Here is a 21,182-nt window from a genome sequence, read left to right as displayed (position 1 = left end):
TACCCTAACCCTAACCCTAACCCTAACCCTAACCCTAACCCTAACCCTAACCCTAACCCTAACCCTAACCCTAACCCTAACCCTAACCCTAACCCTAACCCTAAACCCATAACCCTAAGCGCGGTAGCGGCACTAGGTCCGGGTTCGTAGAGTTAAGATATATAGTATTATATATATAGTCGGTAATTTCGAGTAAGGACGTAGTATATAATAGTAAATCCGTTAGATTAGTTTTATTAAATATAGATAGTTAAGAATAATTATAATAATACCTCGTGCTATTTAAGAATACCGTCGTCGCTAGCTATAGAGTTAGATTATTTAGGAAGACTATAGTTAAATAATCAGGTCCTAAAGCTACTTCTAGGGTTATAGATTCCTTAGAATCGGACTATACCGGTTAGAGTCGTTATCTAACTACGGGAGATTCTTATATTAATATTACCGTGGATATTATTAAGTTATAGTAGCTCGTTATCGATAATTAACTCGAGCGTATCTTTATATTAAATAGTATTAATCGTACTATACGTATCTTTAAATTAATTAGAACTTATACTTAAGACTTAATAATAATTATATCTTATTTATTAGGGGTCGAAACGCCGGTCTTTAATTAATATAATAGTTCGGATTTAATATTAGGAACCGAAAGCTCCGGAGTAGGCGTCTCTATTTATAGCGGGGTTATAATTAGATTATATTTAAGATATATAGGTATATAACGGATCGGCGTTATAGTCGCTAATGTAGGGTCTCGAGACGTTAATAATAAGGTATTTAAGGACGATATAGAAAAGTAATATACCCGCCGAGTAGTAGGAGTAGTAGTTAACCGGCGGATCGGTAAATTAGGTTCCTCTCTTATAGTCTATAATAAATAAGCTATATTAAGAACTCTATATAGTTCTAAGATAAACGTGTCGAGGGGCGCTTCGATAGCCTAGTAGATAGATAGGGTAGAAGGGAATAATAACTATCGGAGTTTATTTAGATTTAGTTAGAGGCCTATACGATTAATATATCGTCTATTTCGTTATTTTTATAATTTTATAGCTCGGGCCTCTTCTTAGATATAATATTTCTTTTTACGCCTACCGCTACGGCCGGGAGGGCGACTATTCTCGTCGTTAATATATTAGGGAAACTAGTTCGGAGCTTTAATATTAGTTAGTTTTATCCTTAATAGATAATAATAGTAATTTTATAAAATAAATAAATAAATATAAATTAATTCGAAGGAAGATACTTTTTTAATATATAGGAAGATAGTTTTCTATTATTATAATAGAAATATTAAGGGAGCGAGTTAAGGATATAAATATTATCCTAAGGGGTAATACTAAGTATTAGTAAAGTCTAAGTATAGCCTTATTAGGAGGGGTATAGTAATTTTTTTAGTTTTCCCTAAATATCAAGTTTTAGAAGTATAAATATAATTAAGTTATATATATTAATATAGAATTATTTATTAATTTTAGTCTATTAGGGCCTAATAGAATCTAAGGAATATATACTAATTACTAGAGTTAAGCGATTCCTTAGAATTTATAGGACTAGTATAATTTAAGGTTTAGTATTAATATTTCGACTTAATATCTTTAATCTTTTATAACTTTAGATATATATTATACTTATTATAAATAATAATAGATATAATATTATATATTAAATATCGTGATTATAGTATATAGATATAATATAAATATAATACTACGTAGTAAGTAATATAAGTAGAATATAGAGAAGATAATATTAACGAAGATACTTATATAATAAGTATATAACGGATTAGTATAATAGGATATTAACGCTAGATATATTATTTATAAGAACTCCTTAATAGCTCCTTACCTCCTTATAAATAGGAACTTTCTAAGGATAGGACCTACTATCGATAATATAACTAATTATAAGTTTTTATTTTAATATTATTATAGGTAGATTATAGCTTTAAACTAATTATAAGTTTTTATCTTAATATTACTATAGGTAGATTATAGCTCTAAGCTAATTACGAGTTTTTATCTTAACGCTATTATAGGTAGACTACTATTTAACTAATTATAAGTTTTTACCTTAGCGCTAGTAGCCCTATAGGACCAAGACTAGTCACCGCACCGCCAAGACGAGCCCGGGACCGCCAAGAGTGCATGCCAGGCCCGTCTCAAACTCGCCCGTTCCACCGTGTAACCCTGACCCTGGTGGCCCGACCATCTTATTCCTAACCCTAACACGAGCGCCTCCCTTAGGGGGGAATAATCCACGAAGTATAACGTGTGGTGCGGGCTATACGAAATATATCTAGGGTCGGGTACCGTCGAGGTATCGCTAACCTGCGACGCGGAGATATAAGACCCTCCGTTTAAACGAATATCTTACCCTATACCGTACTTATTTCTATCGGCGGTTACGTGTCGTGGCGTCCTTCGGTGTGAGTGCACGTAAGAAAAGTGATAGCGGAATACGTTATGTAGAAACACGCGACGGGCGTACCTATATAGCTAATAAGAAACCTTAGCTACGTGATAGAGACCTATTATCTATCTAAAACGCGAAGGTATATAGTTATTAGTCTAGCCCCGTAATTATTACCTAGGTGTAACTACCTATATATAAAAGGTGGTGTGTAACGCCTCTATTATACCTTTATATATATTATATCCCTAATGAGCCCTCTGCGGCGAAAGTAGTTTATCAACCTTATATTCAGGCTTTACTAGGACTCTACGTGTGCTTATCATCTTCTCTTCCAGTACATTCAATCAGACGATAACCCTAACCCTAACCCGAAAAGTGGGTCGGTACTACCCCTACTTTATTAGGAGGTATCAGGAAATATGAAGGTAGTTTCGTGTTTGTTTAACTATTCTACTGTTTAGTACACATTACGTAGATCTCGCAAAGTCCGGATATAAAAGCAGAGGCTGTAATATATTAACTCTATACGTTACTTCCTGTATCGATTCAAGAATCCCAAGACAATAGACTGCCTTCGTGAGAATGGGATGGCGGATTTGATGCAAAAGCACTGACTTTTTTGCCGTCCTATATGATACCATGAATGTGCAATAATTCTCTTGCTAAGCCAACAATTGATGACTAGTATTCTATAGAGACATATACATTGTACCCGTAATTCTTAGCACACCACTTGTTGCCTAGCCTCGCCATGAACCGATCGTCAGAATGCGTTCACGAATAAAATGTATTAGTAAAGATTCTCGGACCCTGTCTGCCGTATAGACTAAATAGTGAATATTGTGACAGTCCTTCTGGTTTTCGACCAACTCTGGCCAGATTAGAAATCAGACTAGATCTGATGCGCAAGTCAAAAGAAGTGTCCATCTGAAGGGTCTTCCATAGTAGAACGGAATCCATGTCGTTTGACCAAAGAGCTGCGTAAACAACTCCAGTGTGGCATCAAAAGGGTTACCTTATGCCATGGATGTGGCAGATCGAGGAAGCCGATACCGATTTTTCTTTGAAAGGTATAGCTTTACAGTATGCAGCTTGATCTCCAGGAGGCCTTAAAGGTTGTACAATCTTTGCTGATGTATTGAACTTCATCTGACATTGCTCGGCGATGCACATACTTAGGTGTTGAACACGTACAAAAGTACCAAGGGACAAACGGTCGGTATTTTCGCATAGAGACGAGTTTGTCGCGACACTGCCTGACTTTCTGCATGTGGATCTCAGTGTGAATTCGATCCATGCTCCAACTTGGTAAACGATTCAGGTCCACCAGGAACTTGTAACCAATTCTTCTCGTCATAATGTTCTGTTCCTTCAATCAGATGAAAGGTGTAAATAATCCTGCCTTTCTGACTTAGATTCTTCTCACTTTTGTGCAGGATATTCCCATGTATCAGTACCAAAGTGCCAGCTGTCACCTCTCCAAGCACATATTCCTCCTCTTTACTTTCCTCTGTTTCCAAGCCTCGTGGCCATCGATCTTCATCCTTTACAGGCTCAAAGTCTGTACCTCCATCTTTCCTGATAAACCTTTCTTTGATTGGAGCACGTCTGTGGCTGCCTGGTGCAAAGCTTAAACACCCATTCTCCACCGTAGCATCCTCAAGAGCTATCCAGAATCCCACTGCGCTCGGTTGATGGGTGAACAAGAATGTACTGTCTTGATGTGGTGGTACTGCTCCTCCAATCTCAGGTTGTTTGCAGATTACCATTGACTGTAGCAATCGTGGATCACGATAACCTAGTTGCTTTGCAATGGCAGCGTTCCTCTTCCCTGTCTTGCCAGTGTGCGACACTTCTCCGAATTCAGGTATCAGTCCATGCAAATTGTGTCCAATCTTATTGATAGCTTTCTCTTTCGGTTTGTTCAATTCGCCACTACTGGAGAATGCATCCTCTTCGAAAAAGAACCTAACCTTGTCACCTGAGGAGAGGAAATAGTCATCTCCAACATGTTTGCCATCCGTTCGATTTCCATTCGAGTCCGTTCCAGTCTGAAATCTTGTCATGGGATGATCGTCCAACGAGAAATCAGCCAGCAGTTGGTGGGTCTTTTCGAGCAATCGATGACAGGTAGGCTGCGATAGGTAATCTGGAATGATGAGGTAGCCATCGCGGTAGAAGGTCTCGACCTGCGCATTCGTGAGACCCGTCGCAGATTCAGAACGCGTTGGCGATATGCGTGAAGGTGCCATTTCTATAGGAGATTGAGTGAGAATGTCATTTCATACTGATGCTCTGCTTACTACCCTATATGCGGGGAACCCGTCACTCCGCAGTTAAACTTATTCACGCTTTCGTCGGTACTCTTCTCCGCGAGGCAAGATCTCTGCGAGCGTTGTGATTTTCTCATTCGCCATATTTTAAATCGAGATTTACTCTTGGGACCATATCATCTCTAGCGATGAGGACTCTTACTCCTAGGTTCTTTCGGCTGCTAGCCTTGACGTCAAAGATGGTTGGAACACAAAGTTGAAAATGTCGTGAAACGAGAGCTAGGCACCACACGCTCAAGACAACCTGACCAATTTATTCGCTCCCATTCCTGCACGAAATCAGCGATGGGTTGATAGCAAGACCTGTCCAACATCAAGTTCGCAAAACTCTTTACCGAGGAAAGCCTTACCAATAATCATTGCATTGGTCTTCAGCCTCGATGTTGTACATTATTATCATTAACTAGGTTGTCTCACGAAAGGTATCGTCACTGCTCATCACTAATCTTACAACTGTTGACCTTCAACCTTGCGAACCCTCATACTCAGTCGAAAACATCCACTGCATATCGCTCACCACGTAGTCCTTCCCACCACTTCAGACACTGCTCATAAGTCTTCTCATCACCTTTCACTTTGCTGTCTTCAACCGCAATCCTGGCTGCCGTATCAGCAACGCCCTTTCCCAGCTTTGCACTGCCACAGATATAGCTGCGAGCACCAGCATCGAATAATCTTGTCACTTCCTCTCGTTCTTTCCACATACGATCCTGGGTATATTTGCAGCCATCACTTTCCGCAGAAGCCCTGCTGAATGCATAAAACATTTTGACTGCACCTTGTTTCTCCCATTCAAGGAATTGCTCGGCATAAATCTTATCCTCTTTCGGATTTCTGCATCCAACGAACAAGAGAGCTTCTCCAAGTTTCTTGCCAGCTGCAATCTTTACTGCTCTTTTCTTGAACAAAACCATGGAACGGTGATAGACCTGTTCCAGCTCCTGCCATAATGATTGGTGTGCTTTCGTCATTCGGCAGGTGAAAAGAGGCATGTGATTTCTTGACAGCAACTTGAATGATTGCACCTGGTCTGATGTCCCGCAGATAATTCGTTGCAACTCCCAGATGATCCTCAGATTTCACAACAGAGAACGTGATGCTCACCACCGTTGGATCGTTGAGAGGCGATGATGATATGCTGTACTGTCGTATGCGCATGGGCGGTAACATGGAGAGATATACTCCGAAAGGCAATTCGATCTCTGGATGCTTCTCGAGTATCTCCAATACCGACTTTGTTGACGAAGACAGATCTTCCTCTCTGCCTCCATATTGAATCATGGTTGCGATATTCTTTCGAGTTGCCATATTACTTAACTCGACGTATGCTCCCAAGACGGCTGAAATGGACAATTCTTGATCAGTTGGAATAGTCGTGTGAGATCCTTTCCTGAGACGCATCATCGCATCCCAAGGAAGTCTGAATCGTTTGAGAACTCTTGCAATGGTCGGTACGTTGTTGACAGGAAGTAGTGCAAGATAATCACCTGATTGATAGGTCATGCTGGTAGGTAACTTAATTTCCATATGTCGTTTCTCTGGAACTCCTGGTGCGGTCAAGAGTTCATTCTTCAAAACAACCGCATCTTGCACGGAATGGCGTAAATGAGACGCTCTTGATATGGTGCTGACCTCAATGTCAAGTCCTTCTGACACACCTTCCTGAGGACCTGTCGTTGACAACTTTGACCAAAGCTCATCAGTCCATGTATCAAAATCATCAAAAATAGTTCCAGCTGCAACATTCGTTTCTCCTCGTTCAAGGATTATTGAAGCACCCTTGACTAAGAACTCTGATTCGACCAATTTGGGGACTTTCTGATAGGTCGCTACCCAGTCCTGATGGCCACACCCGAACACCGCAAACTTGACCGAGCTTACTTTCTTAGGGTCAACAGTTTTCAGCCACTGCATGAAAGCGCCTGCGTTATCTGGAGGTTGACCTTCGTAACTTGATGTGATCACAACAATTGGCTGATCTTGTGGTAATTTGTCCACAGCCGAATCAAGATCTCCGACATGGGCACGAAACCCATGAACTGCGGCTGAAGACGCTAGAGATTGTGCTAGACCCTCACATGTACCTGAGTTACTGCCAAACAATATGGTCATTGGAGTTGTAGCGGTCTTCGTAGCATTATGACTCGGTAAAGCCGTTTCCGTAGTCTTGTCGGGCCCTGCGAACATTCTCTTCTCAAGGTGAATTGCATCAATTCCTTCGCGCAGCCTAGCTCGCATCCGAAAATCATGTGGCTTGATGGTCAATGTCTCACGAACGATAAGCTGGTAAGAAGGGTCATCCATTCGAACATTGAAATTCTGAAGAATTAAAGCAACCGCAAGAATCGCTTCCTGCCATGCAAATGGGCGTCCAATGCATCCTCGAGCGCCATTGCCGAAAGGCTTCCACGCATTTGGTGGTAGTTTGGCGAAATTCTCTTTCGACATTCTTTCGGGTTTGAACTCAGCTGCATCAGCACCAAACACGGCTGGATCTTTGCCTTGACTGCGTAAGAGACAGATCATGGTTGCATTTGCTGGTAATGTGTCCACCAAGAATAATCGAGTCTTTTGCATCAGAATTGGACGCCATACTGATCGCAGGTGCAGGAGGTTGGAGTCGTAAGGTTTCTCGAAGGATTGACTCGATGTATGGTAATTTAGTTGTGTGCTCATATTGTATCGGATCCTTGCCAACAACTTGATCGATTTCTTGCTGTGCTTTGTGAAGTGTTTCTGGATTTTTCAGCATGTAGTAGAATGCAAATGCTAGCAGACTTGCAGTGGTCTCATGACCTGCAACCAAGAAAGTGATCATATTGTCCATGATACTCTCGTCGCTCATTCGTTCTCCGGTCTTGGGATCTTTGCCGAACAACAAGGCATTCAGCAAATCCTTCTTGTCCGATGGGTTGGCACGTCGATGGTCGATTACCCCTTGAGCAACACTTCTCATATATGCAATGTCAGCCCAGTATTTGCGGTCAGCTTCACGACTGAGAAGACCTTCAAGACGAGTTCTGCGTGCACGATTGCCTGATTCAGCAAGGAAATTCACCATTGAGGTGACGAATGGTGGCAGTTCGTCACTGTAAAAGGAATTGAAACGTTTGTCCATAGCACAAAGGGCTATAGAATCGAATGCGAGTCTTGTGAAGTCTTCTGCAGCTCCGATCGGCTCATCAGGTCCTCTTCTAGCCCATCTAGCAACAAGCTGAGTAGCAATATCATACATCTCATCGTACATTGCTTTAATCGGAAGCGGGCCAAAAGCAGGTACTAATGTGCGATGAGCAATTTCCCAGTCATGCTCGCCAGTGTAGGCTGTAAAGAGACCAGCACCAGTTCCGTTTCTTATCTGGACCAACGGAGGAGCCACGTTTTTGTGAAAACGTTTCTCATCGCATAGTTCATTGATGAGTGCAACGCTGGACACGAAGTAGCGATCATTGCCAAAGGTAGAAAGTTTGAAGATTTCTCCTGCAGAAGGATGAGCATCATGGAAGACCTTGGAAATTGAACTGACCATATTTTTCTGCAAGAAGATCAAGACTTTGCATGACTTGTTGAGGGTCAATGTCTCGAATGTTACCCAGGAAGGGTAACGGAGTTGGCTGGGGAATTGGAGAACTCATGTTTACAGATCTCCTAGAACGATAAAGTTGAGATGATGAGGTTGTTCTATCTGCCACTCATGATGCTTTTGGTATGCGCATGTGGTCGCAAAACAGACTGCTCGGTCAGGTCTTGAAAATATTAAATAGCATAAACAACCGTATCCACGATCGGCCGTGTTATCCAGACAGAAGTTGAGATGCTTTCAAAGAACATTCAAGATGCCAACCGGATGAGAAATATAACACAACCCGAAGGACCTCAATCTTAAGACAGCCGCGGTAGTGGCTGTTGTAGTGGAATTGTGCTTTGACAGTTGTATTGAATGCGAAACGGTCTATGCCGATATGGTGGCATTGCATATGCAACGGATAAGAACATTTTGTTGAGGCGATTACTTGACATTGTTTGACTTCAGCTGTCAGTCGGAAGGATTAATGCTCCGGAAGATCATTGCAGGGAACCACAACCGATTGCGAATCAACTGCAGAACAATTGCGACCGACGAATGAGTGACAAAGTTCCCACGTGCCGAGGCTGGACAAACGGTTCCTCCGAGTCAGACTGTTCAGTTGGCCAGCTCTATCAAAACTCCATCATCAGATTCATGTGCGCGAAGGTCCTGTACTAGATTGGCAACAGGATTGTAGCTACGTGTTCCTGGCTGATTTCTCGAACTTTTCATAACTTTCCAAATTCCCATCAATGTCAATATGATACTACTGCATCTCATTCAGGTTGAAGGGCTCCTGATGGTACGTTCGGCTGTGTATGCTCGAGAAATCTAGTTCGTCTAATTGGCGATATCTATGTGCGAGATTGTTAAAAATATTTTATGCTGCATCATCATCTAACCGATCCGGTATCAGTTCATAACCACCTTCGCTCGGTAAGCAAAGTGCTGCAAGCGTGATGGCGAGCGCGACTGTTATCTGAACAGCCCAAGATATTGTACACATCACCCAGCTCTTGTCAAGGACCCAACCGTTGAAAAAGCGATCATCATTTTCGTAAAGATATGCCTGTCAATGTCAATTGAACATTCCGTGTCTGTCAGCAGCTCAACATACCATCAGAGCCATGGCAATAGCTTGTACAAGCGCAGCGAGTCCTGCTAAAGTTGCCATGACTGGCCAACCTTGTTCCCTTTTCTGTTTTCCACCAGCCAACAAAATTAAGAACGCGGCGATTGTCATTCCTTCCATCACAACGCCAAATGACATGAGAAAACCAACAGATCGCCACATGCTACAAAAGTATCGGTTCTCATCATGGCAATCTGAATAACGTGGAAAGTCTTGACATTTCAGGTTCGTTCCAAGTGCCAGGTTTCCGAAGGGTGGAGGGATAGCTGTATTGGAGCAACGTTTCGAAAGTCCATATGAATATCGTATGTGTGTTCCCCGATCCTTGTCCCTGTCAGCCGTCTTTTCGCATATTTGAGAGTAGAGCTTACTGTATGATTGTCGTAGGTGATCCAGTCTGGGATAATGATGGCCGCCAACGTCATTGCAGTTGCTAGGCACGTCAGCATAGTCATTGCAACAGAGTTGTACACCTACTTGTTAGAAACACAAATAATGCTCCTGAAAACACAATACTCCTGGTCAACATCCCCGTATAGTTTTGGCCGTAGCCGCTTGGTGAAAGCGAGAAATTGGCCATTTCGGCAAGGTCCTAGACTTTCACTGTGCTTGGCGGATTCACTTCTATTGAATGACTTCAACTGCACGGAGGACGGATGCCAATCGAGATAGATAATAGATTGTATGTTCGGGAACCCGTACGCGGGCAGTTGGGCCAACTTTGGCAGCAATTCAATTGACTGCCGCCTTCAACCTCAACTTGACGAACGTCGTATTCGACTGCGCTAAATGAAGATGAGGAACTCGAGCATAAATAGCCTCTAGTCGACGGTAATTAGTGCTCGCCAGAACAAATTCGTCGTTCTCGGATTTCGCCAATCCGTTGCCTGCAACAGACTCGACTTCATCTGCTGGTCTGCCAAAACTGCGGAGTGGCCGCTGATATCAGATTACACATGCCCGCAGCTTGTTGCACATGAGGCAGGTATGCCGAATGCTGCCAACTCGCCTTATATGTCGAGCCTAAATGTGTCGTGCAACTGTACCCAAACCATGTCAGTCGTTTTCCATCTGTAGTAAAGTGCTTTGGCAAGCTTCACGACCCTTCGATTTGGTTGTCACCATGTCTGAGATGATTCTGGGGTGAATCGTTTCCGGTATTTACACTAAAGATATGACCCTGCTTTCGTTTGTACGATGACACTCACCTATAGCCCACCATCGAGCTTACATTGCTGGCCGTACTCGTCAGTGAACAAACGTTATGTCTCATGATATTGTGACCGATCTCGTTGGAGGGTCATCGATTGATTGCTCTGACCGTCACAGACGCAATGGATCTAGTATGTCAGGATAGGTTTGTACATATAGCAGCGCTTTTACCCAATGATGGACTGCAGAGCATGCTGCACGAACTCCCAGCTTCTTGCCCTGTCATCAGCCAATAATACTTTGGTTCTCAGTAAATCGTTTCCCTCCTTATCGACAATCCAATGGATCTCGAAAACACCTCTCGGGACGTATATGAAACCCGTGATATCAACTCACCATCACGATGTCAGCCAGACCTTCTTGATACAACTGTCCAGTGTACTGCTCCGCTGACCAATGACTATCGACTATGTGTTTCACATTTCTTTGGCCGTAACAAAACAAATACAGCAACAATTCCTGATGATTTTTACCCCTTACTGTGCAGAAAGCACTATCAAGAACGACATTATCGCTGGAATTCGAACCCTGGCGCATATGCTGCTCATCAGTGTAATGCCATCATTGTCGTTCTTGGGAAGATGATGCAGAAGAAGTTTTCTGACAGTGTCGGAAACAGATGGCCATGGTGGTGTGGTATCGAGCTTAGATTGGTTCATAATGCTGAAAGCAAAAAGTCTACAGGCTATGCCACACCCAATTGGCTAGTAGACATGTGTTCTCAGACAAATGGTAAGTCCGAGACCGCAACTGACTCGAAGCAAGGTAGACGTCGGTACACACTTCAACAAATAATTGTCATTGTGAAAGCTTTGAAGACATGGTGCGTTGCTCGCGACGCGGCTCTACCTAGTATCGAAGCATTGCCGATCACTATTGGAATGTGCGATCTTGAGGCTCAGATGATGTGTGAAAAAGAGTTTAAGGCAGCAGAGCGAGAGAAAACCAAGGCTGAAAGAGAGTTGCAACAACTTCGGTCAGGTGAAACATCATCTACCACACTACTCCAATCTGCAATTCAAACGTTGAACGAGTCGGGTTCCGTATGCGAGAAATCGAGGAGATCCCTTGCTCTAGCCAAGAAGAGTGCTGCTCTTACAGCTCGTACTCTGCCGACCAAAAGAAGAGCCAACTCCATTTCTCATCGGGCTAATGATGGCTCTGAGACTGCTAACAATACTGGCCTGTCCGAAGTCGACTTACGAACATCTCGAAAGCGAATGAAGATCACAAGATGATAGGGAACTTGAAGCAAAGGCACGCGTGGCACCCGTGCTGCAGTGATGTAGAGACATGGACCAATCTCATTATGCGATATTGATACAATCTATCGGATACAATGTCCTACCAGAGAACGTATTGACTTTGACGGTTGATTGGACGGTCAGGAAGCTGCACCCACATATTCTTTCCCATTCTTTTCTTTATAGCTCTTGCTTCTTTATCAGCCTTCTCTCTTATCCGAGTCTTTTCCTCCTTCAAAAGCACACTGACACCAGTCCATGGTGGACGTAAAATGTTGATTCTTCCTCTCGCACGATATTCTGGTTCCATACCATAGGGTCCTCTGTTCACCCATGCTTGCGCAATATAGATGTCTGTTTCTGGCTTTTCATGGCCATCTTTGACAGACTTGGTTGGATTTTGATGAGCCAAAGGTGGTGAGATGCCTGGATCTGTGATGACAGGAGATTCTGAAGGGTAGGACTTTTGAGAACTATCAGTCAATCCCATCCCTTTCATCACAATAGCTTCATCTCTTGACTGAACCAAATGTGCTCGTACTTCTTTCGCAGCCCTTTTCTTCGAGAATCTCATTTGCAGTATCGCCTCGTCGATAGATTTTCCAGCAATTTGTCGAGCTAATGGGGCCAACTTCTTCATAGAAGTCTTGAAAAAGTGTGATCGTGACAAATGACTTCTTTCTGTTCGTGCAATTTGTACTTCCTTGGACATCCGACCTCTCTTGCGAATATGCCTTATCAACATCTTCCGCTGCCATGATGCGCGTGAACTCGGTCTTGGATTGAGCGCATATGACATATTCTCCATGGTCCTTCCTTCAAGTCGAGCTCCTGGTTGTGAAACATCACTTGGTTCGCCGGTGGTACGAGGAGTTTGTTCATCAGCAAAGATGCTGTTGGGAGCAAGTCCACCCAATCTTCTTTGCGAAGTGTACTTTTCTTGTTGATCTTGAAGCTTTTGTCGTGCTCTTTCAGCGGCACGAGCAGCTTTTTCAGCCCGGCGTCAGATCTTTATGAGGAGCTGGTAACACTTGTCGATTCTCGTAAACGGCCTGGTTGGAGGACTGCTTTCGAGAAACATTTTGGGTATCTCTTGTTGGTGCGTGAAGGCTTGCCACAGCGAGTTGAGGTCTTGATGAAGTGAAAGATCGAGATTGAATCGAAAGGAGCTCTACTCTTGTGCATAATTCAAGCGTGGCAGAACCGCATCGTGCTTCAATCAATTAGCTTGCTGATCTGAACCGAAAGATTGAGAGTCAATACCTGCTCGAACTGCGCTCCCAGCAGAGCGTGCCACATTCATCCCGATTGCTGCTGTGGTTGTCGTACAGCGGACTCAATGGAGACCGCAAATCGTGTATATGTTTTTACCCTGCGACCTCCAATAAACAAGGATCACAGGGAAATAGCGACACAGTTCTGGGTCATTTCAGGCTGCACATCAGCCTTGCAAGGCCGGATGTTCAATTCCCGGGCCCAAGGCCGAGACCCTTTTTAGCCCCAAGCTGCTGCAGGTTAGCCACGCGAGAATGATGCGCAAGTTCGGTTAGCAATTATGTTCTGGTCTATCAACGAGCACTCCTCACTGTTTATCTCAACAATCTATCTTTCGACGACTGGTTAGATCCTACCGAACTTCGTGTCTCTGCTACAAGAGGCGCTGCCTTTTGCGATGACGGAAGCGAATAGTGTTCCACTTTGCGGTTCTCGATTGAAAAGTAGTGTTCTTGATACTGATCGCAACATTGCAATATCGCAAGTACAGATCAAACACTTCCAGGACCTTTGATCATGGACATTAACTCGCTACTGTCTCCTTTAGAGACACCACGATCGGCGGCATCCACTCCAAGCTCTCCTCAGCCGTCTCCTTTCAAGTTTGTTCAGCGCACTCAGTCAGGGCCAGGGCCTCTACGACATGGACCTGGACAATCACCTTTGTCGCAGTCGGTTATGAGCCAGTCCAATATTCCTGCACACGTCCTTAGTCCTGGTAATCAGCAATTGTCATCGCCATTGATAAGCCCAGTTCCTGCAACGAGCAGCGCACAATTAGCCCGGTCGACCTCTACACCATCAATAGAAACACTGGCTGATCTGGCGACGCTACAAAACCATGGCCTCAAATCGACACAACCACACATACGGAATCTAGAACCATTTGATTCTTCGAAGTCACCTACCCTTCGAACTCATGCGATTACCGGATCATTGACCTCCAATCCACGAGCATCATTCGATATCAATATGATGGAAGCGCCAAAACAAGCCGTAAGGACAAATTTTTCTGGAACCTCGTTATCGAATGAGACACAAGAGCGGCTGCGAAAACTTACCGAATACATCCAAGAAACTCCCTCTGCATATGAATCGCACGTAGAGATCGTAAAGATTTTGCACCAAGGCTTTATCGACCACATATATCCCCCTCACGATTCGAGCACTCGTCGAGATCCTCATTCCTACGATCTTCTTGCCGATCTACGGAGTGCAAGAGAAAACATGGAAAAGCTTTTCGCAGTTGGAGAACAGCTGTGGACTGATTGGCTTCAAGACGAAAGCATACTTGCAAGATCTGCCGAAGAAAGGATTGCTGTTGTGGAAAATTGTCGCAAGGCAGTCGAAGAAGAGGTGGGAAGTGTTTCTCTTTGGACAACATACGCTGATTGGATCCGACACTGTCATGAATGGGCTCACGACAGATCTCGAGAATCTGAGAACTCAATCGATGAGGAACGTCTTGTTGGCCGTGAAATATTTACTCGACAACTTGTTGTCGATACAATGCAAGAAGCATTAGATCAAACTTCTTTGAACCTAACACAGAGCCATTTAGTTTGGGACAAGTATCTAGATTTTCGAATTCCGAACCTGCGTCAAAAACTTGCAGATGAGGATATTTCAACTTGCCTTGGCCTCTTTGAGCAACGATTGCGTATACCACACTCTGCATGGGACGAAACCTTTCAACAATTCTCTGGATTTGTTTCCGCTAATTTCGATTCACAGCAATACGAACATATCATGTCAGAAAATCTCCTTCTGGCGAAGGACGCAAAAAAGAGGTGGACCGCACGAGAGCCCTTCGAAAATGAAATCGAGCGTGCCTTAGCGGCAGGCGATAGCGATGCCGAATATAAAGCATACATGGAATATCTTGCATGGGAACGAGCACCTGAAAAACGGAAACGACTTGATTACGACTTGACCATAGCTCTCTTCCAACGAGCTGAGCTACGCTTCTCGTCAGATGCGAATCTGTGGGAAGAGCACATAACGTTTCTGCTTGGACATTCGAAGCCTGTCCTGCTTCCCGTCCTCGAACGAGCAACGAAACATTGTCCATGGTCAGGATCTCTCTGGTCACAATATCTATTGTCTTCAGATCGAGCTGGGCAAGCATTTCATGAGACTGAGAGCATCAAGCACAAGGCTACAAGTACAGGTCTACTAGAAGCCGCTGGAATAGAAGAAGTTATCAAAGTGCATGGTGCGTGGTGTAGCTATCTGAAACGTCGCTCCTTCAGGCCTGATAGCAACGAGGAAGATGTTGATGTTGCAGAGATGGGCATTCGATCATCCATCGAAAACGTCGCAAGTCTGGGAGCCAAACTGGGCTTGGGCGATGTCTCAGATCCTTCTTTCAGGCTACATAGAATCTACATTGTGTTCTTGAGCGAAAGTGGAAGATGGGACAATGCCAGGCAGGAGTTTGATAACTCCGTTCGCGATTATGGCAAATCGTGGGAGTTCTGGATGCTTTTCTATCACTGGGAGATGGGTCGCTGGAGAAGATTCTCTTCTAATCAACAGAGCAGCACACACGAACATGTGTCAAATGTAGCCCCACCTCATCTCGCGACTGCAGTTTTGAAGAAGGCGCTCGACCAAACGAATCTCGACTATCCCGAACCAATTATGCAAGCACTTATTACACATTGCGAAGACTTCGAAGACGCTGAAGAACTTCAATCTGCTATGATGAAGGTTCAGAAACTACAAACGGTGGTTGCGACAAGACGTCAAGTGGAAGCAGCACAGGCCATCACGCAAACTGAGGTTCGCCAGGTTTCTCGTGACGAAGAGCCTGTTCCTTCGCAAGGGTCCAAAAGGAAACACGAAGAAGACAACATCGAAACTGAAAGTAAAAGAATAAAAAATGAGGAGCCGGCGCATCAGTCCGTTGAACAGAACGATTCATCAGAGCCAAAACGCGATCGGGAGAATGCGACCGTCCTTGTTGAGAACCTACCCAGCAATATTTCTGACGCTCAAATACGACAATACTTCAGCAATTGTGGATTGGTCAAATCGCTGAAAGTGCTTCGAGAAGACACTGTCAGTGCGGTAATCGAGTTTGATGATGACACTGCTGCAAGGTATGCGCTGTCTCGGGATGAAAAAGAATTGGACGGCGCAATTCTATCAGTGTCGCTTGACACAGGCTCAACGCTATACCTCACGAACTACAAACCTTCAGCCGATGAACCATACATCCGCAAGTTACTGGGAAAGTACGGAGACATCATCAGCGTACGATTTCCATCACTCCAGGGAAACAAAAAGAGACGATTTTGTTATGTTCAATTCAAGTTACCTTCTCAAGCTCAAGCAGCTAGCAGTGAACTCGATGAAACAACTATCGATGACTTTGTCCTTGTCTGCAAGATATCGAACCCCACCCATCGACAAGCACGAACGGAAACACATGGAACTGACGGTCGAACAATCTTTATTGGTCAACTTAACTTCAAGGCTACCGAATCCGAAGTGGAGAAAGAGTTTTCGAAATATGGATCGGTTGAGAAGATAAGAAGCCACTTCTAGAATCTGGAAAAGGTAGAAATAAAGGAATCGCCTATGTTACTTTCGAAAGTGTGGAAATGGCAGCAAAAGCGATATCCTTAGCCAATGGTCTCACTTTCCAGGAACGTGAGTTGGTCGTTCAACTTGCAAATGAGCGATCCAACAACGCTCGGCAAAGAAAGTCTTCAGTCAGATCCAACACTCCACTAAAGAATGGTGATTTCGCAAGTGATGGGCAGCCTGATCGTGCACCTTTGAAGGAAAGACAAGTATTCCTCACCAATGTACCGGACACGGTCAATGAAGCTCGGATTCGTGAGATTGCGTGTCCCTATGGCTCTGTTGTCAGAGTCGTCCTCAAGACGAAAAACAAGGTGCCATTATTGAGTACACTGAACCGAAAGATGTAGGCCAGGCTTCGCTCAAGCTCGAAGGATACGAGATTGCGCCTGGACGATCATTGCGCGTTGTGAGTGAGTCGGAAATGCTAAGAGAAACAAAGGATCAAAAGGTTGAAGAGCTTCCTGCCACCAAGAAATCAAAGCCTAAGCCAGTGGCGCCAATAGGTTTTGGACAACCAGTTAAAAGGCCTCAGCAGCCTGGTTCCAGGAGAGGAGGAAACTTGGGTCAACGAAATGCGACCCTTCATGGCGGCAAGACTAATGAGAAGAAGCAGACTAATGGAGATGTCACAGTGGAGAAGAAGACTAACGACGATTTCAGAGCGATGTTTGAGGGCTCGAGATGGACAAATTCTCGGTTCAGCACTACCTGCTCTAATGTTTCTGATTACCTTGATACCCAAATCCCTTCGCAATCAAAATACTAATCGGTCCTTCCGTCTTCATTGAGTCATGCATTCTTGATAGAATTCCTGCTTTAAATTTCTGTCATAATCGACGTCGAGCTCGTTTTCCTGATCTCCTGTGTTTGAGCTATTGCTACCGCTGTCGAACTGGCCGTCTTCAGCATCCACACCACAACCTCCACACCCTCATCGTCACCATCACCTTCATCCACGATGTCATCATCCAGCCAGCAAATCAATTCGATCATTGTAAGACTGTTGTGCAAGTTCTTTGAATTGCCACATCTCTTCATCCATGTTCTGTCGGCAACCTCTGAGTCTAAAACTGCTGGAAGCTTTAGCGGAGCGCTTTGCCTGCCTGATTCGTTCTCGCTCGGCTTCAAGCTTGCCCATCTCCGCGTAAAGTAAGGCGCGTTCCAGCCGACCCTGCGAAGGAGTCTCTCCAATTTCAGGCATGGTATACCGATCTGGGTCACTGTAGCAATTGTTTCGCTTACAAAACTCAAGAAAGGTGATCCACTGTCTGTCTCTCGTGCTCGTAAGACATGATGTGTTGCCAATTACCACAAGACCTTCCTGTGCACGCGTCATGGCGACATTGAATCTCTGCGGCTCGTCTATAATACCCAGTGAGCGAGATTTGTCGATTTTGACATGATGATCGGGAGTTTGACTGTGAAGCCCCATTCTAGGTCCGTGTTGTGCATATGACCACAACTCTTGCTTCGAGGCCTTGAAACGCCTCGAGAGGTCCAATGCTCACATCGTAAAGATTGTTTCGACGAAACACATTTCGGAGTGAGAGACTTGAGCCGTAAAAGGAGACAATACGATGATGTCTTTTTGCTTCAGTCCAGATCTTCCATTCTGATTTGCGTGTCCAAGTAAGGAAAACAACAATGTCCTTAGCAATGTATGCTTCTCCGATGTTGCATAGTGAGCCATAGCCAGTACCGTCTCCATCGGTGATCGATTCGTAAGTGTCTTGACTGACATTCTGTCGGAACAGTACAGGCCAATTGTACTTCGATGGCCAACCTTGCCAGCTCAAAATATCGTCCGAGGTTTTACGCTCAGTGATTAGTGTGTCATTGTAGAAAGAGATGAAGGAACTGATAGAATAGCTGGGTGAGATCGATAATTCCTAATCAAGTTTGTGAATGCTGGGCGTAACATTGGTAACATCTCCCTCTTAATCGTGTGATTTCCTGAATTTCGTGACAATGGATGATCGGCGTACACCTCGCGACTGAAAAGACGTTCGAATAGCGATCTTCGTAGACTAGACTGGAGATAGCAGCTTCGGACCTAGTTGATGTTCATCACCTGCAGCTACGAATTGAGGACACTTGACACCATCTGGTGGCATGACTACGGAAAGAGGGATCAACGATTCGGGTTCAGTTGCTTGTGCAGCTTCGTCCAGAAGCAGAGCAGTCCAATGCAGTGGAATTCGAAGGTCAGTTGGTGCAAAGAGACGCCGAACTCCATTCAGCAGCCCATGAAGAGAGATGTTGTCCAACCGAGCGCGATTGAGAATATCTGCATCCTTGCAGGTGGTCACAACTGTTCGAAAAGACAACATTCGCTCAATCGGTGGAAGCGAGAAGGTGCGATCATCCGAATGAGTGTACACAAGAAGCCGATCTGGAACTTCGGCAAAGGTTCTGGTCCAGCTGTTGAGTCGAAATAGCTCGTTTGGCCTTAGATGATCACTCAGTCGAAGCGCCAAGGTATCTGCTGCGGTATCCGATGGTGCACAGATAAGCAAGTGGCCCTGTTTCTTCAACAATTGCAAAGCAGTTTCTACCAGAGTTTTGGTCTTGCCAGTACCTGGCGGACCTGAAATCAGGTATGGCATCTGTCCATAATTGCTAGACACGATGCTATGAACAGCTTTCTTCTGCTCCCAATTCAGCTCGTCAAACCATTCAATGTCGAATGTAGCATTCGACAGACCGGTTTGGAGTTGGCCATGTTCAGCTTGGGGAAAGAGCATACTTTGAATCCATAAATCATTGTCAGAGATGCCCAGTACAGCCCGATAAATTGGCTCAAGCGTTGCCTCTTGGAGCAAGAAGACAACATTGCAATTGGCAATGCTCGGGAAACCATCCATTCGGAGCAACACTTGCTCTTTGGTCCTGTCAATTCCCCATACTCTTGGGTTGTACAGTAGACCAGTGAAGCCTGGACAAATGAGGCCCTGACTTTGGCCATACTCTAGCCATTGGTGAACCTGAGATTCAGTAACGTTGTGATTGACATGTATCGGTCGAATGTAGACGGTGTCACCCAGTTCGATTCGTGGAGAATTTTCTCTCAGTCCAGGCACATGCAAATAGTACATACCCATTCGACTTGGTATCTGTTGGAGCCTGCGGTTGTAAAGGACAAATTGGTTGTATTGAACATGTTGACAAGCATATTCGTTTTGAAGTCGAGGTACCCAATACGCCGCGTAATTTGAAATGCTCATCTCAAACTGTAATATTTCAGCTGGCAGTGGAGGTGGTACTTGCACATCCGAAACAGTACGTGCAAAATTAGCACCTGCAAAACTCGCGATGTAGGATCAAAGTCAAGGGCTGGGAAATCCAGACAAGGAACTAGGTCCGCATTTGAGACATTGACAGCACGAAGCCAGAGTGGAACATAATTCGGCGAGAAGATATCTAACGTACTCGAATTCGGCAAGGACATTGTAGAATCAACAATGTAATTCTGTCGTGCAAGTGGTATCCCAGCAGTGCTGAGCTGTGAGAAAGATCCGTTCGAAGGCTGCTGCTCGTGATCGACTGATGTCGTTTTGTTCTGTGTGAAAGCAGCTCCAGAATGACTGACATTTGTTATTTGAGTTCTGACTGCTGCCGGACCATTAGGCTGCCGTGATGGGCTGCAGACTTCGGTTTTGGAGGAAGTGATCGGTATTATGCTTCGTGATTTAGGTGGGATTATGAAATCTGAGAGACTCGTCATAGTGTTGGTCGACATAATGTATGAATCATGAATTTCCATCTCTTAGAATGTCGCCTCCGCGGCCTCTTCGCGGCGGATAGTCCTGTCACAGCTATATCAAACGTGTGCGAAATAACTTGTAGACGAGGTGAAGATGATTTGTCAAAGCACAATCCAAAAAGCAGATTATCTGAAGTTATGTAGGATTATCTGTGCTTTCAACAAAGCAATTTCTCTTCAGCTGTTCGTGCAAACACTCTTTCACACAATGGGGATGAAGGTCCTCACCAGACCGGCCAGCCATGATCCTGACCATCATCAATAAAGCAGCGTTTCAGGTTCGATGTATCTTGGTGAATCAAAGGCGAATCACGGAGACATGGCTCAGGGCGAAATCTGGCACATACATTACACACAAGAGAATGGCCGTTGTCATAAAGGAGGATGCAAGAAATTTCACAGGCGCATATTCAACAGTGGCTCGCCGTCAGCCCTATACATCTGGAACCACAATGCATCTTGGTGGCGTCCGTCCAAGGTTGCCTTGTCTTGCTGCATATTCTGATTTGATGCTACGTTTCGGCCCACCACCATCATCCTAGTGATGCTAATCTAGAGACAGTATACACTGCATATCAATTGATTCAAAATCCCATCGCACAAGCTAATGGGAATCAGTAGACTTATCCGGTCAGAACAC

At 44.5% G+C, this 21,182-nt stretch overlaps 4 protein-coding genes and 2 pseudogenes across 4 annotated transcripts; 1 reads left to right on the top strand and 5 right to left on the bottom strand.

Moving 5' to 3' along the window:
- Positions 1 to 3,698: 3,698 nt before the first annotated feature.
- Positions 3,699 to 4,673, bottom strand: LOC147879108 (phytanoyl-CoA dioxygenase pseudogene; annotated as a pseudogene).
- A 566-nt stretch (positions 4,674 to 5,239) lies between these two features.
- Positions 5,240 to 8,283, bottom strand: LOC147879107 (bifunctional cytochrome P450/NADPH--P450 reductase-like). The gene is made up of 3 exons (XM_087372324.1): positions 7,350 to 8,283; positions 5,766 to 7,255; positions 5,240 to 5,653 (listed from the first exon to the last, which is right to left on the bottom strand). Exons 1-3 carry the CDS (start codon positions 8,281 to 8,283, stop codon positions 5,240 to 5,242), a joined length of 2,838 nt encoding a protein of 945 aa, XP_087228450.1.
- Positions 8,284 to 9,202: 919 nt separating this feature from the next.
- On the bottom strand, positions 9,203 to 10,034 carry LOC147879106 (uncharacterized). Its single transcript, XM_087372323.1, has 3 exons — positions 9,932 to 10,034; positions 9,440 to 9,720; positions 9,203 to 9,391 (listed from the first exon to the last, which is right to left on the bottom strand). Exons 1-3 carry the CDS (start codon positions 10,032 to 10,034, stop codon positions 9,203 to 9,205), a joined length of 573 nt encoding a protein of 190 aa, XP_087228449.1.
- Positions 10,035 to 12,010: 1,976 nt separating this feature from the next.
- On the bottom strand, positions 12,011 to 12,622 carry LOC147879105 (large ribosomal subunit protein uL22m-like). The gene has a single exon (XM_087372322.1). The coding sequence runs from the start codon at positions 12,620 to 12,622 to the stop codon at positions 12,011 to 12,013; it is 612 nt and encodes a 203-aa protein (XP_087228448.1).
- Positions 12,623 to 13,701: 1,079 nt separating this feature from the next.
- On the top strand, positions 13,702 to 16,737 carry LOC147879104 (U4/U6 snRNA-associated-splicing factor prp24-like). Its single transcript, XM_087372321.1, has one exon. It carries the CDS (start codon positions 13,702 to 13,704, stop codon positions 16,735 to 16,737), a length of 3,036 nt encoding a protein of 1,011 aa, XP_087228447.1.
- A 1,475-nt stretch (positions 16,738 to 18,212) lies between these two features.
- Positions 18,213 to 20,503, bottom strand: LOC147879103 (putative RNA helicase SDE3; annotated as a pseudogene).
- Positions 20,504 to 21,182: the final 679 nt, after the last annotated feature.

This window comes from Dipteris shenzhenensis, unplaced genomic scaffold, assembly GCF_047967505.1.
Source record: "Dipteris shenzhenensis isolate YYH24624 ecotype China unplaced genomic scaffold, Dip_SZ_1.0 scaf0092, whole genome shotgun sequence".
Classification (NCBI taxonomy): Eukaryota; Viridiplantae; Streptophyta; class Polypodiopsida; order Gleicheniales; family Dipteridaceae; genus Dipteris; species Dipteris shenzhenensis.
The sequence above is the reverse complement of the archived record's forward strand: the minus strand, read 5'-3'. Positions and strand labels throughout refer to the sequence as shown.

Bases quoted from the DNA above. Each gene is read 5' to 3' on its own strand.
- LOC147879107 (XM_087372324.1), bottom strand. From the start codon at position 8,283: ATGGTCAGTTCAATTTCCAAGGTCTTCCATGATGCTCATCCTTCTGCA. The intron at 7,256-7,349 runs GTATGGCGTCCA...TACGCAGTCAAG, and splicing joins ACCTCCTGCACCTGCGATCA to GCAAAGATCCAGCCGTGTTT. The intron at 5,654-5,765 runs GTTGCTGTCAAG...GTTTTGTTCAAG, and splicing joins GACCAGGTGCAATCATTCAA to AAAAGAGCAGTAAAGATTGC.
- LOC147879106 (XM_087372323.1), bottom strand. From the start codon at position 10,034: ATGGCCAATTTCTCGCTTTCACCAAGCGGCTACGGCCAAAACTATACG. The intron at 9,721-9,931 runs GTAGGTGTACAA...GCTCCAATACAG, and splicing joins ATTATTTGTGTTTCTAACAA to CTATCCCTCCACCCTTCGGA. The intron at 9,392-9,439 runs GTATGTTGAGCT...TGACATTGACAG, and splicing joins CTATTGCCATGGCTCTGATG to GCATATCTTTACGAAAATGA.
- LOC147879104 (XM_087372321.1), top strand. From the start codon at position 13,702: ATGGACATTAACTCGCTACTGTCTCCTTTAGAGACACCACGATCGGCG.
- LOC147879105 (XM_087372322.1), bottom strand. From the start codon at position 12,622: ATGTCCAAGGAAGTACAAATTGCACGAACAGAAAGAAGTCATTTGTCA.